Raw genomic sequence first — 15,187 nt, forward strand, 5'->3', positions numbered from 1 at the left:
GGGGGTGCCGTGGCTCCTCCTGTGGCTCCTCCTGTGCCTCTGCTGCCACATCTCCTCTGGAAGGGGCAGGACAGGCTGGGTGACACGGCCCAGCCCTGACACCCCTCCAGAGGTGGCCAGGACACACTGCGGGGAGCCAGGGGCTGGCAGGGGGGGTGACCCCACAGTGACCCAGGAGGTGACACAGAGGTGACTCAGGGGATAACCCAAGCGGATGATCCAGTGGTGACCCAGGGGTGACCCCACAGTGACCCAGGGGGTGACCCAAGGGGTGACATAGGGGCGACCCAGGGGATGACCCAAAGGGGTGACACCGGGTGACCCAAGGTGACCCCACAGTGACCCAGGCTGACCCAGGGTGACCCCAGGCTGACCCAGGGGTGCTCCCAGCCCGGGCTCTCCCTGTCCCCAGTGTCACACGCTGTCCTGGGACCTGTGGGGACACCCGGGCTCCCCCAGCCCCAGTGCCTGGGCCAAGCCATGGGCTGCCCTCAGGGGCCACAGCCATCCCCTGGGTGGAACCAAAGGCACAACTCTTTCTATTTTTAATGTTTTCATGGTTTTTGCTAAATCAGGTAAATAATGTGGGGTCACCGGGGGTCCACTCCTGCAGGCTGATCACAAACAATATTTTATTCTCCTTGAAATTTGGCTCGTTTTTATTTTCTGTGTTTGATTTGCTCTTTCAGGGCTTTTCAGCTTCTAATGTTCTATATAAGGAAACCTATATTAACTTGCACTTTTCAGTTCTTTTAGCAAAAAATATTAATATTTTATCAAGCAAATCCTTCTTTATGTAAACTGCACATCCTGGTCCATTAAAATTTAAAGCTAAATTAATGGAGCTCGATTTGTATTCCTGTTGTTGTGCTAAATGTTTCCATAAAAAGACCTCTTTCCTCACCCTCGTAGCCTCCTGGCCACAGGGTCACAGCAGTAGTTGAGATTCTCTCGCTAACTTCCCTTCTAATCACTCAAGTGTCCCAGTTTCTCACACAAATATATATCTAAGATAGTCCCTTTTGTATTATCGGATTATTTCTTGCAATAATAAAGACAATTGTGGAGTCTAGAGAAGTCGAGGATTCCTGGAAATAACCAAAATAAATTCTATTAAGTGCATCCCAGGGAAAACTAGCAGAGGATGCGATTTCTCTTCAGTCATTGTTGTGGCAATGACCCTTCAGGGGATTCTCCCCAGATTTATTTCTCCAACAGCACGAGGGAAGGGCAGGGCAGGGGTGCTGGTGCAGGGGCTGCTTTGGGGCTGGCAGTGCCATGCTGCTGCTCCCCAGAGCTTTGGCACTCTGGGCAGGCTGGGCAGCATCCCCTGGAATGGAAAAGGTTCTCACGGCCACAGGTAAGGGCACTGCAGCTGTGACAGCCACAGGTAAGGGCACTGCAGCTCTCACCCCACAGGTAAGGGCACTGCAGCTCTCACTGCAGCTCTCACCCCACAGGTAAGGGCACTGCAGCTCTCACTGCAGCTCTCACCCCACAGGTAAGGGCACTGCAGCTCTCTTCAGTGCACTGCAGCAGGGATGGAGGAGCAGACACCCCTGCCTTGCTCCTGGCTGTGCCCTGGCACTGCAGGTGGCTCAGGGCTGTGGAGCAGAGCAGGTTTGGGTCAGGGCTGTGGAGCAGAGCAGGTTTGGGTCAGGGCTGTGGGACACAGCAGGTTTGGGTCAGGGAGCAGAGCGGGTTTGGCTCAGGGCTGTGCTCACGGAGCCCTCACAGGGCTGCTGCCCTTTTTCTGATGTCCCCCAGCAATCAGGGACCTGCAGCCCTGCCAGAGTGCCTGGAGGTGAGTGGTATCGATAATTCCTGATAATTATCAGTGTGGTTCCATGGACACAGCTGTTCTTGGACCCAGCTCCCTCATCAAGCCCCGGGGACGTGCCGTGGGCTCCTGCACAATTCCCTGTCCCTGGGCAAGGAGCTGATGCTGCTCCTTGCCTGGGGAGCAGAATGGGAAACAAAACCTTGCTTGGAAGCAGCAAGAGGCTCAGGGTTTGGGGTGGGGTGACTGGGGTCAGTGCTGCCCCCGGAGCAGGGGGAGCCTTTGCTGCAGGACAGGGACAGGGACATGGGATTCAGCTTCCACCCTGCAATCCTTTTTTCCCCAAAAACATTTAATAACTCTGTAATCCTCTGTGCAATTTTCGTGGAACCTGCTCACTTCAACACCTCCTGAATGTTTGGGCTCAGACTAATCAATTTACATGCCATAAACATCTCTGTTAGGGAATTTGGAAACAAATGTTATGAATAGTGAGCTGGTGAAGAGAGTAATTATCTGTCTAACCTGCTGGCGAGAGACCTGGCTGTACCTACTTTTTTTTGATAAAATATTTGAATTGGAGTTGGTTCCAAGCACCTCTTCAGTGATGTTTGTTGCTCAGGGATATTCTGCCAACAGATGGTATTTTTCTAAAATAACGTGTTGAATTTGATTCCTGTTTGTGAAGGTTTTTGTTTTCTTGGGCTCGTTCTGGGTTTTGGGCTCTTCCTCTGGAGCAGGATGTGTTCAGAGCAGATGGAGTTTGTGCTTTGGCGCTGTGGGGACGCTCTGCACCCGCTCCCGTCCCTGCAGGTGCCACTTTGGTGCCTGGGTGACACGTGGGGACAGTCCCACCCACAGCCTGGCTGAGCTCCGGGGCTGTGGGTGCTGCTCAGAGCAGTCCTTGCAGAAGGAGCTGCACATGGCTGAGCAGGGGGGAGCTGGGAGCTCCTGGCACCCCGGGCTCCTGGAGCTGCTCCCGTGCCCTGCTGCGTGTGCAGAAATGGACCTTGGGTTTGTCCCCTCGTTCAGCTCTGCAATCCCTCGTGCCACAAACACCTTTCATTATTTCGACCTGCAGGATGGACTGGCAGCCCAGTGGAAGGGAATTTTTCAGAGCACTGAAGGGCCCTGTGCTGCTGCCTCCCTGCCCCAGGAGGGACTGATCAGAGGGGTTTGGTACATTGGGCTGATGGAAGGGATTGATCAGAAGGGTTTGGTGCTTTTGGCTGATGGATTGTTCAGAGGGGTTTGGTGCTTTTGGCTGCTGGAAGGGATTGAGCAGAGGGGTTTGGTGCTTTTGGCTGATGGATTGATCAGAGGGGTTTGGTACATTGGGCTGATGGAAGGGATTGAGCAGAGGGGTTTGGTGCTTTTGGCTGATGGATTGATCAGAGGGGTTTGGTACATTGGGCTGATGGAAGGGATTGATCAGAGGGGTTTGGTGCTTTTGGTTGATTGATTGATCAGAGGGGTTTGGTGCTTTTGGCTGCTGGAAGGGATTCAGCAGAGGGGTTTGGTGCTTTGGCTGATGGAAGGGATTGATCAGAGGGGTTTGGTGCTTTTGGCTGATGGATTGATCAGAGGGGTTTGGTGCTTTGGCTGATGGAAGGGATTGATAAGAGGAAGGGATTGATCAGAGGGGTTTGGTGCTTTTGGCTGATGGATTGATCAGAGGGGTTTGGTGCTTTTGGCTGATGGATTGATCAGAGGGGTTTGGTGCTTTGGCTGATGGAAGGGATTGATAAGAGGAAGGGATTGATCAGAGGGGTTTGGTGCTTTTGGCTGATGGATTGATCAGAGGGGTTTGGTGCTTTTGGCTGATGGATTGATCAGAGGGGTTTGGTGCTTTTGGCTGCTGGATTGATCAGAGGGGTTTGGTGCTTTTGGCTGCTGGAAGGGGTTGATCAGACAAGGGCACAGCTCAGAACCCCTGGTGGGACCCACCTGGGCCGGGCAGGGCTGCTGGCCACAGGAAGGGGCTGCAGCTCTCACTGCCAGGGCACGCTGCCCTTGCAGGTGTGTGCTGCACCACAGCAGCAGGGCAATGGTTAAATCTTGCCCCAGGCTGGGAACTGAAGAGGTGAAATGGCATTTCCTGTGTGTGACTGACCACTGGCCCAGGCAGTAACAACAGAGAGCAGCACCCGGGCAGGCAGGGAGCTCAGCTCCATCAGCTCTGGCAGGGCACGACACGCTGGGGTCCTGCTGCAGGTCTGGGAATGCCACAGGGAAAAGTGTGGGGATACAAACCCTGAGGGAAAGCAGGCTGAGGGGGTCTGAGATGGATTACAGTGTGCTAAAGACAGGAGGAAACTGGAGTGCAAGGAGCTCATAAAAGCTATCATGGCAAAAAAATGGTTTAGCAGAAGACTTGACTTGAGGTTTTGCTTTGTCTTGTGTTGTTCCCTTCCGTGCCCACGGGCCTGTGGGCAGACACACTCTGAGAATGAGTTATGTAAGAAATGAGAGTTAGAAAATAAATCACCTGCTCTTCCAAAGGGGTGCTGGTTCTGTGCCTACACATCCTCTGTAAAGCCTTTTTGCGAGGCCAGTGTGGTTTTGTCAGCAAATATATTCAAGAGCAAACGCTTTGCTGGGATATTTTATGGCTAATGAACGTGTTTGGTTGCTTTTGGCAGGAGTAACGACGTCAGTTTGTGTGTTATTGAGGGTGCAATATCCTTTATTTCATATCTGAAAGCGGGGAGAGGCTCTTCAGTGCCAGATGTGCTTTGTTGTGTTTGGAGACGCTCACCCAGCTGTGCAGAGCACCAGGGCAGTGCTGCTGGCATGGTTCCTCAGGGGCAAGGTGGGCACAGCCCCCTCAGCAGCATGGGGCATCTCAGTGCCCCCAGGTAACCCAGCAGGGCTCAGGCTCCCAGCCAGACCCCCTGACAGGTCCTTCAGCTGAATTCTGCAATATTTCCATCCCTTTTCCCCTTCGTTCCAGCCCAGCAGGGCCCCTGCAGCTCCTGCCCAGCACATCCCTGTGGCACCTCTGGGGCTCCTCCCCAGGGCTGTGGAGGTGGCAGCACATGGTTCATGTCTGTGTCTGTCCCTGCCCTGGCAGGGCGGCTGGGTGGAGATGTCCTCTGTCTGTCTGTCTGTCTGTGTCTGTCAGTGCTGTGGGCAGGGACCAGGCTGTGCACAGAGGAGAGCCCAAGCACATCAGCAGAATCACGAGTGGCTTTGTGCCTGCGGATCCGAGCCCCCTGTGCCCCTCCGTGCCGAGGTGGGAGTGATTTCTGTCTGGCCCCAGCAGCAGGCTGGGCTTGTGTCTGGGGAGCCCAGGGCACCGAGGCACCTGTGCTGCTCCTCTCTTTGGGCTCTCCTTTCTCACCTCCTCGTGTTTGCTGCCGTGGGAGGAGGTGCTGCTGACTCTCCTAACCCTGGGATGGTGACACCTCAGCAGCTCTGCAGCCTGGCACGTCACCTGCCCAGGTTTCAGTGGCACATCAGGGCTGGCACCGCCAGTGCCGCCAAGAGTCTGGTGGCAATTCACAGCAGCCCAAACTCGCTGCTTTGTCTCCATTTGTGTTGCTCAGATTTGCAATAAACCCCTCTAATACACTGTATGAGCAGCTCTGGGAGCTCCTGAGCTGCTTCTGTAGATCCCAAACATGACCCAGCTGTGTTTTGCAAAATGAAATTTTGGTCCCATCCCAACACCAGCGCCGAGGGTGGTGGAGCAGAAATGATGACAGATGTGTCGTGTTGTGCCTGTTTGCTTTAGGGAGGAGAGAGAAATCCCACCCAGGGTGATGGAAAGCTCTGCTCACATCAGGCCCGTGTGAGCAGCCCTCGGAGTCTCCAGCATTTAAGCAGAGCACAGAGGTTCCTGACAGGTTCATGTATTGAGTGGGTCAGAAATAATCACTATTTAAATGCCCCTGAATGCTGATTTCTGAAGGAAAGGCTGTGACATCAGATGTATAATGTGGAATTTGATGTGTCCCCAGCTAATTTTTCACATGATGGACAATAATGGCCCCAAATAAACTGCTGCACAGGGTCTTTAGTCTGCTCTGAAACAACGTGAGAGGAAGCCTTTCTTTGCTTTGGTTTCCTCTTTTATTTATTTTTTTCTTCCACTGAACTGAAATGCACATTTAGTGCGAGTGCTGCTGGATGATTCCCATGGAGCATCCTCATTTTCTGGGCAATCCCACCTTTCCCTGGCCAGGGCTCCTGGGGCTGCTCCCCAGTGCTAATTCCAGGGAATTTCAGGGATTGCACCCTGGTGTAGCAGGGCCTGTATTTGACTGGCTGGGGAAGGGTTCTACAGGCTTCAGCCTCCCTTGCAAGAGCAGATTTTGGCCTTTTCCTCCCAGAAGTGCAGCTGGCAGGGTGGGACAGGCCGTGGTACCCCTGAGCTGGTGAGTCCCAGCTCCCCAGGGCAGGGTTTTTGCCCAGTGCAGCCCTGAGTGGGGAGAAAATTCCCTGTCCTGGGGGCAGCTGCAGTGCCACCAGCCATCCTTAATTTCCTGTGTAGAGCTGCAGTTCTTTTGGGGCCAACTGGCTGAGCATAACCTGAGCGGGATGATTGGATATTATTAGTATTATTAATATCACCGCAGCAATCTAATTAGGGCCTAAATGAGCCGGGTGCTGAATTTCCCTCGGAATTTTGTATTTCTTTCGTCCTCCTTCCCTGCCCTGTGTTACTCTGCCTTGCACACGAGATGTGCTGAGGCTTTGGGAGGGGAAAACCAGCACCAAATAATGTGACTGGAAGAGGCTGGTCCTTGAGTCAGCTGGGGAATTAGGAGGAGAAATAAATGCCAGGAATGCTCTCCAAATCACTCACACGAGCTGGGCTCCCTCTCCTCGCTGCCCTTTCCAGACTGGGAGCACAAAAAGTTCCCTTGGATTAACTCTGCTTTCAGAAGATAGTTTTGCCCTAACCGATCAATTTAAAGAGACAAGAGCTGTGTGTTATAAATCCACATTAGGAAGCACATGCTCTTTTTTTAATTAAAAAAAATATTATGCAGGGGCTGCAGGATGAATACTGAAGATGCACGGTCCACCCCCTTCCATTAGCAAGAAGACAACACAAAGCTGTAGGCAGATATAAAGGCATTAGAATAATTAATTTTCCATTTTCTTGTGTGTCAACAGAAATGTATAATAATAAGCATTTTTGCAAAAACTGTGGATTAAGCATTTTTGCCTGCATCAATGGCGTGCTGGAAATGTCCTTGCTTTAATGTAGAACAAATGGCCCTTGGATCTCATTAAAGCTGGTGCTCTGAGTGCTCCCAGAACTCTCTGGGGCAGGTGGGGCTGCTGCAAAAGGTGACAAATGCTCAAGGAAAGACAAAGGAAGAGTAGAAATGAAAGGGGAATAACGGAGGTTTGAGAATTGCTTCTTGTGGGGTCACACAGCCAGGGGAGAGGAAAAGCAGCTGCTGGGGCAGGGCTGGGCTGCAGGGCTCAGGTGGGGCAGGAGTGGGGACAGCAGAGAGCTCTGGCAGCTGTGCATGCAGCAGAGAGCTCTGGCAGCTGTGCATGCAGCAGAGAGCTCTGGCAGCTGTGCATGCAGCAGAGGTGCTGCCAGCAGGAGCTGTCCTGCCTCAGGAGGGGTGTGGGGTCCCTGGCAGCTCTGTGGTGCCAGGCTGTGGGTACCACACGGGTATGGTACATCCAGATGTGCAGGGGTGTGGGGGCTGCTCTGCTCCGTGCAGGGTGGGTTTGGCACAGGCCAGAACCGGTGGGGTTTGGCACAGGTCAGAACTGGTGGGGTCAGAACTGTTGGGGTTTGAACTGGTGGAGTCTGGCACAGGTTAGAGCTGGTGGGGTTTGGCACAGGCCAGAACTGTTGGGGTTTGAACTGGTGGGGTTTGGCACAGGTCAGAACTGGTGGGGTTTGGCACAGGTCAGAGCTGGTGGGGTCAGAACTGGTGGGGTTTGAACTGGTGGAGTCTGGCACAGGTCAGAACCAGTGGGGTTTGGTTTTCCTCCAGCCCCGGCAGGCTCAGGGCTGGGCAAGGCTTCCCCACAGTGTCTGCAGGCAGGGAAATGAAAAGCAGCTCCGGTGTGGGGTGAGCACCGTGTCTGGGCCAGCCCTGCATCCTCTCTGCCACTCTGGCTTATCATCACCGTTATCTCTTGAAGGGATTTCAGCTGATGTTTTGCAGGAGACTCTGCTGAGGATGTGTTATTGACATATTCTTAGCTTAAAACCATTATCATGGTAAATCCCTGGATTTAAGAAGTAATTACAAGACATTAATAGCCGAGCCTGAAGAGCTAAGTCATGCAAATATTGCTGTCTGCAAAGTGGAATATACACAAATGTTTGAAGTGCTGAGTTAGGAGCTGCAGTCTGGAGGTGGCAATAAATCCGTGCCCAGTCCTCGCCGCTGGCTCTACGTGGCCGTGTAATTAATGGCACCATCATTAGGGAAGTGCTAGCAGGGAACGTGGCTATTTTCTTCCCCGAGTAGGTTAATTACCATTAATGTAATTATTTTGGTACTGATTTTTATTTTAATCAAACATTGCACGAAACAATTAAGTTCAGAACAAATGGCTTATTATGGAAATGTTTGTGGCGGAGGGAAGCAAAGCAGCAATGTTTGAATTACACACAGATACTGGGTTACTTTATTCATTAAAATGAACAATTACATTAGGCCTTATGAGACAGACTAAGCATTTCTTGTTAATGTTTGTTCTGCAGAGGACGTCCTGAGAATATATATTGTGAGTGGATCCAGTCCCTCTTGCTGGAGGCATTCAGGGGCTGGGGGATGTGTGGGAGCAGGGAGGACATAAATCCCAAATCTGCCAGAGCTGCAGGAGGGGCTCCTGGTGCCCTGGCACTGCCTTGCCCAGGTGGAGCTGAGGGTGTGGCACTGCTGGTTCACTTTGGGTGCCTGTCTGGCTGCTCTGGCAGTGCTGGTGCTGTGGGAGGAACAAACTCCCTCATCCCTGGCCTGAAATGGAATTAAAACCCCCAGTTCCTCTGGTAGTTGCAAGAGCACTTTCTCACAATGGATGAGATTTTCTGCTGCCTCCTTTGCAGACTGTGCGGGGCATTTCCAGCTGACCCTTGGAGGTATCTCAAGGATGTGTAGGTGAGGGACAAATTTCCTTTCAGACATGCTTTTCTGAGTGGGGAAAGTGTCTGTAGCTTGACTCAGGTTCTCACCCCCTGCTGCAGGTCTTGGTGCCCAGCATTCCCTCACAGGCACTTTGCATCCTGAATTTTCTCCAGAAACAGCAGAAATCTGTCCAAGGTCGGTGCTAGAGCTGCTGTGGCAGACCTCTAGAATATCTCTTATTGAGGGATTATTTTTACAGCATTCACACAAAGACTCTAGGTACTCCAGTGTGTGAGCCAAGTGTAACTTCAGGGTTTGGTGTTTTCACAAATATAAAATGAAGATGATTCAGGGTCTGTTTTGATTTAAATTAGGAAAGTGCAACTTAATCCTTCAATTTAAGACTTGCCCCTCCAAGTCTTCCTGTTTATATGAATAATTAAGGCAGCTGATTCAAGAAACTCATCTGAGAATTTTGACTTGTAGGGAAAATCATGGAGCTTGTCAGCATTTAAGTGACCTAAAGAAACATAGCTGAAATTTTATTTTTAATAACTCTTATTCACACCTATCCCAGGGGATCAGGTTTTGTGTTTGGAAAGGACACACACACACACCCAGAGCAGCTGCTGGAGCCGCTGAGGTGCGGCTGGGCTGGGAAGTGGTGCTGGAATTCCTTCCCAGGTTTCCAGTCTGGACTGCTGCACTGGGGCTCCAGTGCTGAACCTTCCCTGTTCTTGGTGAGTGCCTTTAGTCGGGCATGGTTTGAAAAGACTTGTGAGCCCACAGAGCTTGGCAGCCTTTGTCACATACCTGGGAGCTCAGGATTCTCCAGACTGCAGAGTAAGTGAGACTTTCCTTGTATTTCATGTAATCATTTATCATTTGCATTCCCAGAAGCACGTGTGGCATTTCAAAAGCTGAATGTGCCTTTGAAATGGAATGTCTAATTACTGTGGTTTTCAGTGATGACCATTTTCTTTGTCCTTCACGATGCTCATGTGGCTTGTAAGGCAGACCTTCCCCACTTCTCACTGATCCCTATAGAAAACACATTCCCACCCCATTTCAAGTCCTCCCTGGTCAGCAGCAGTTCCAGGCAGGGAGATCTCTGTTCTGTCCTGGTAAGAAGCCCCAAGGTTTGTGGAGAGCAAATGGAAGTCCTGCCTGCCCTCAAGGTTTGCAAGGTTCTCACTAATTCTCATGAAAAACAGCTTTTCACTCTGGTTTATCGGGGCCTGTATGCCATTCCATCAGACTTAAGGACAACCAGAAATGAGAAACGGAGGCAGTGAGCACAGGAGGGACCAGAGCCCCACACAGCAGCCCCAGCTGTGGTTCCAGGACTGTGCCCCATGGGAAGTTTGTCCTCTCGGGGTTTGTGTGCTGGGGCTCCCCGAGTCCCTCCCTTCCTTCCCAGCTCATGTCTGTGCCTGCCAGCCCTCACCCTGAGCCCGTTTGTGTCCCTGTCCCCCAGACCCAGGAGATGCAGTGGGGCAGGGCCGTGCATTCCATGCCCCCCTCGGTGTGCAGCCAGCCCCAAACCAGCCCCAAACCAGCCCTAACCCTAAACCCATTTGTGTCCTGTCCCACAGATCGAGGAGATGCAGTGGGGCGGAGGGGTGCGCGCCGTGCCGCCCTCGGTGTGCAGCCAGCCGTGCCGGCCGGGCGAGAGGAAGAAGATGGTGAAGGGGATGCCGTGCTGCTGGCACTGCGAGCTGTGCGACGGGTACCAGTACCAGGCCGACGAGGTCACCTGCCTGCTGTGCTCCTACAGCGAGCGGCCCAACGAGAACCGCACCGGCTGCCGCTCCATCCCCATCGTCAAGCTGGAGTGGCACTCGCCCTGGGCCGTCATCCCCGTCTTCCTGGCCATGCTGGGCATCGTGGCCACCATCTTCGTGGTGGCCACGTTCATCCGCTACAACGACACGCCGATCGTGCGGGCCTCGGGCCGCGAGCTCAGCTACGTGCTGCTCACTGGCATCTTCCTGTGCTACATCATCACCTTCCTGATGATCGCCAAGCCCGACGTGGCCGTCTGCTCCTTCCGCAGGATCTTCCTGGGGCTGGGCATGTGCATCAGCTACGCGGCGCTGCTGACGAAGACCAACCGCATCTACCGCATCTTCGAGCAGGGCAAGAAGTCGGTGACGGCGCCGCGGCTGATCAGCCCCACCTCGCAGCTGGCCATCACCTCCAGCCTCATTTCGGTCCAGCTGCTCGGGGTCTTCATTTGGTTTGCGGTTGACCCCCCCAACATCATCATAGATTATGATGAGCAGAAAACTATGAACCCCGACCAGGCCAGAGGAGTTCTCAAGTGTGACATTACGGATCTACAGATCATTTGTTCCTTGGGTTATAGCATTCTGCTCATGGTGACGTGCACTGTCTATGCCATCAAGACTCGGGGGGTCCCAGAGAATTTTAATGAAGCCAAACCCATTGGATTCACTATGTACACTACCTGTATAGTATGGCTTGCCTTCATTCCAATATTTTTTGGCACTGCCCAGTCAGCCGAAAAGGTAGGTGAGAGCGCACAGGCGGCCAGGACTCAGCGTGGCTGGAACCACGTGCTGGTGCTCGGCTTTCCGTGGATTTCCAGCTGAGCTCTCCGGCCAGCTCGCTCCCGACTCATGGGCAGTCTGTGGCACTGTTTTCCTTCCCCTTTAGCTCGTGGGCCATTCATTTAAAATCTGGCAAATGATCAATAGCAATCACGTTAGCCATTTGTTTTATTGTTGCATCCATTTCAATTGTTTCTTTACAGAAGGGTAAGTGGGAAGTAGCTGTCATATTATCCACAAAGAGGCGTCTCCTAACTAAATCATTTTGAATGCAAGATGTAAGAGAGAAAACTGTCAAAAAACTACTTGGGTGAGCACCTGTGCTTCTGGGACCAGAGCCCCAGGAGCTGTCCCCATGTCCCTGTCCTCATGTCCCTGTCCCCATGTCCCTGCAGGGCTGTGGGACCAGATCTCACTGCCAAGCCCCAGTGCTGGCCCTGCTCCTGGGGCTTTCCCCCTCCTGCCCTGCCCAGAGCTGTGGTGCAGGAGCTTTGCTGCTTTTCTTCCTTTCCTGGCACTCCTTTTGGGTGGGGGTGCAGGGATTGTGCTTTCTGGTGCTTGCCACTGATTTCCTGTCAGATATTTCCTCTGGAAAATATTGTGCTTAGCTTAGCCACGCACATCTGTGCTGAAATGGAAATTGCACCTGCTGAAAAATCTCATGCAGCATGATCTTTTAAACTGAGCAATGGGGTTATATATAACACTGTGGATGGATTTATTTTATTTTATCGATAAACACAAGCATAATGTTCTTAGGTAGAAGGCATATTGTAAACACCTGCCTTGTTCAGGATAGAGAATAACACCTCCAACAACAAAAACAACCAAACCTCTAGCAATGTGCTGCAGGTCATTCATAAAAGGTAAATAATTCAAGAAGGAGCTGTTGCAGCAGGTGGAGGAAGGCCAGAAATCCGAGCTGCCCCAGGATGGAGCTGAGCCACGAGGCACAGGGCAGGTGGCACGTGGTAAAAGCAGATTTCAGACCTTTTTACAGCTTGAGCTCCCCCAGCCTGTTTCTCTGTCCACATCAGCAGTGGAGGGAACACGTGGCTGGCTGTGGTTCCTGGGTCAGCTGTGATTCCTGGGCTCTGTCTGGCCATGCAGGACGTGGGACCCTCGGATGCGGGATGTGCTCGTCCTTCCCACAGTGCAGCACCCCTGCAGCTCCGAGGCTGGGGCTCAGAGCCCCCAGAGCTGCTGCTCCTGCCTGGCAACTCTGCAGATCCATGGCTGGGGCTCAGAGCCCCCAGAGCCCCCAGAGCTGCTGCTCCTGTCTGGCCACCCTGCAGATCCATGGCTGGGGCTCAGAGCTCCAGAGCCCCCAGAGCTGCTGCTCCTGCCTGGCCACCCTGCAGATCCATGGCTGGGGCTCAGAGCCCCCAGAGCCCCCAGAGCTGCTGCTCCTGCCTGGCCACCCTGCAGATCCATGGCTGGGGCTCAGAGCTCCAGAGCCCCAAGAGCTCCAGAGCCCCCAGAGCCCCAGAGCTGCTGCTCCTGCCTGGCCACCCTGCAGCTCCGAGGCTGTGTTCTCTGCCCAGCACAGGTCCTGGAAGTGCTGGGTGAGCCTGGAGGAGCTCTGGGGCAGGGCTGCTGCTGCCTCTGCTCAGGAAGGTCCTCCCTTCAGCGTGTGCTTGATAGCCACCACAGCTTGTAGCTGGAGGAGGGGAGCTTTAGGCTGGGCACCTGGAAGGAATTCCACCTGTGAGGGTGGGAGGCACAGGCTGCCCACAGGGAAGCTGAGTGTTCCCCTGAAATCTCATTTTCTCAGGTTGTGTCATTGGGCTGATAGAGAGGGAGATGTCATTGTTGTATCTCCATGTTTCATAGAGGTTCTGCTGCCTCAGAGCTCTGATTGCTTTTATTTAGTAATTGTGCTAGGATTAAAAAACGCATTGCTGGATGTGTTTATAAGGCAGTGAGAACTGTCAGTGTGCTCCTGAAATACATCCTGCCACTGGGATTCTTCTCTTGAGTGACCTTCGGGGCTTTTTTCAAGTTAAAAAAGTTCTAATTGTGCCTCTGAGTGAGGGGTGGCTGTTGTTCAGGCAGCGTGCTTGTCCTGCCTGGGAGCTTTATTCTTCCTGCAGTGATGAGAAATAGGGAAAAGCTGAAATAGGGAAAAGAGCTGTCACCTTCCATCAGCTTATTTTTGGATGAACTTTCAGTTGTAAACTGTTGGGGTTTTGGGTCGGGGGGTTTGTAGGTTTTGTAATGAAATCTGAAGTCTCTAATCCCATCAGCTCTTCCACCTTCTTTCTTGTTTCTCTATTTTTTTTTTATTTTTCAATGCCCCTTTTATTCAAATCAATAAGCAGGGCAAGTCAGACATATTTGGCAGCAACACTTTTACTTATTGTGTTGAGTGTTCCATAAATACTATAATTTGAAGGCACATGCAAAATGGGTCCTTGTTCAGATTAAATAATGTCACATTAGCACAGGAGCACTTCACTCTCTGTTCTATTTTTTGGTGGAACTAAGTTACCCTTCAATTCTCTGTAACACAAATACCAATTAGCCAGGTAGGGCACACTTTTATTTTCTCCCCTGGGAAGGCTTGGGCTGACAGTTGCTATAGCAACTCTGCATATGTGGATTTGGGAGTTATGAGAGATTTAATGCAACATTTGTTGGAGTTTCACATTGTTGGATTGTGGAGAAAACCAGGCTTTGAGGCTCCCAGGGAATGTGCCTGGGTCTGCCATGATCTGGGGCTCTCTCTCAGTGTGGATTGCAGCTTTTGTTTAATTATTTCTATAATTTTTGTTTAAAGGAGGATTCTCATAACAGGAATTTCTCATTGCTGCACTTTCACTTTAACCGTTACTTCATTATTATTATTATTGCATGTTCAGATGCTGAATTTCTCAATTTTATCCAGCCTCAACTGTATCCCTGAGAACACCCTGGAATTTAGGGGTCAATTAGAGCCGTCCTGAGTCAAGCCTGAGCTGAGGAGCAGCTTCACCTCATTGACTTCAGACCTCCAGGCTGGAGCCACAAGGTCTGGAGAGCCTCAAAGCACAGGCTATTCAAGAAAATCCACTTGTGTGGGGTACTGGAGTTCCACATTTTAATTGAGGAGAAATTAGGTGTTCATTGAAATCTGGAAGTGAAATCTGGGCTGGGTTGTTGTGGCCTCTGAGGCTCCTGGAGGAGAGAACATCCCAGGAAATACAGAAATTCCTGGCTGGGCTGGGTTGGGGTCCCTGAGGCTCCTGGAGGAGAGAACATCCCAGGAAATATGGAAATTCCTGGCTGGGAGTCACCAGCAGCTCTGCCACAGCTCCCTCAGCCACCAAGGCTGGAAGAGAGAAATAAAAAGAGCACGGAGAGGCTGGTGCCTAAATTTGGGCACCTGGGATCTGTGGGTGCCCCACAGCTGCAGCAGAGAGAAGGGGGATTTGGCACTGGAGAGAAGGGGGATTTGGCTCTGGAGAGAAGGGGTGTTTGGCACTGGAGAGAAGGGGGATTTGGCTCTGGAGAGAAGGGGTGTTTGGCACTGGAGAGAAGGGGGATTTGGCTCTGGAGAGAAGGGGTGTTTGGCACTGGAGAGAAGGGGGATTTGGCACTGGAGAGAAGGGGTGTTTGGCACTGGAGAGAAGGGGGATTTGGCACTGGAGAGAAGGGGGATTTGGCACTGGAGAGAAGGGGTGTTTGGCACTGGAGAGAAGGGGGATTTGGCTCTGGAGAGAAGGGGGATTTGGCACTGGAGAGAAGGGGGATTTGGCACTGGAGAGAAGGGAGATTTGGCTCTGGAGAGAAGGGGGATTTGG

General features: G+C 52.2%; 1 protein-coding gene across 2 annotated transcripts in view; it reads left to right on the plus strand.

Annotated features, from left to right (window-relative positions):
• The window catches only part of GRM7 (glutamate metabotropic receptor 7), a 176,841-nt gene that overhangs the window by 125,142 nt on the left and 36,512 nt on the right, over positions 1–15,187 (plus strand). For both annotated transcript variants that reach the window (XM_077786197.1, XM_077786198.1), the window contains exon 8: positions 10,428–11,363. In XM_077786197.1, coding sequence (XP_077642323.1) covers positions 10,428–11,363 — 936 coding nt within the window. The remainder of the gene's footprint in view (positions 1–10,427; positions 11,364–15,187) is intronic.

This window comes from Lonchura striata, chromosome 12 (assembly GCF_046129695.1).
Source record: "Lonchura striata isolate bLonStr1 chromosome 12, bLonStr1.mat, whole genome shotgun sequence".
Classification (NCBI taxonomy): Eukaryota; Metazoa; Chordata; class Aves; order Passeriformes; family Estrildidae; genus Lonchura; species Lonchura striata.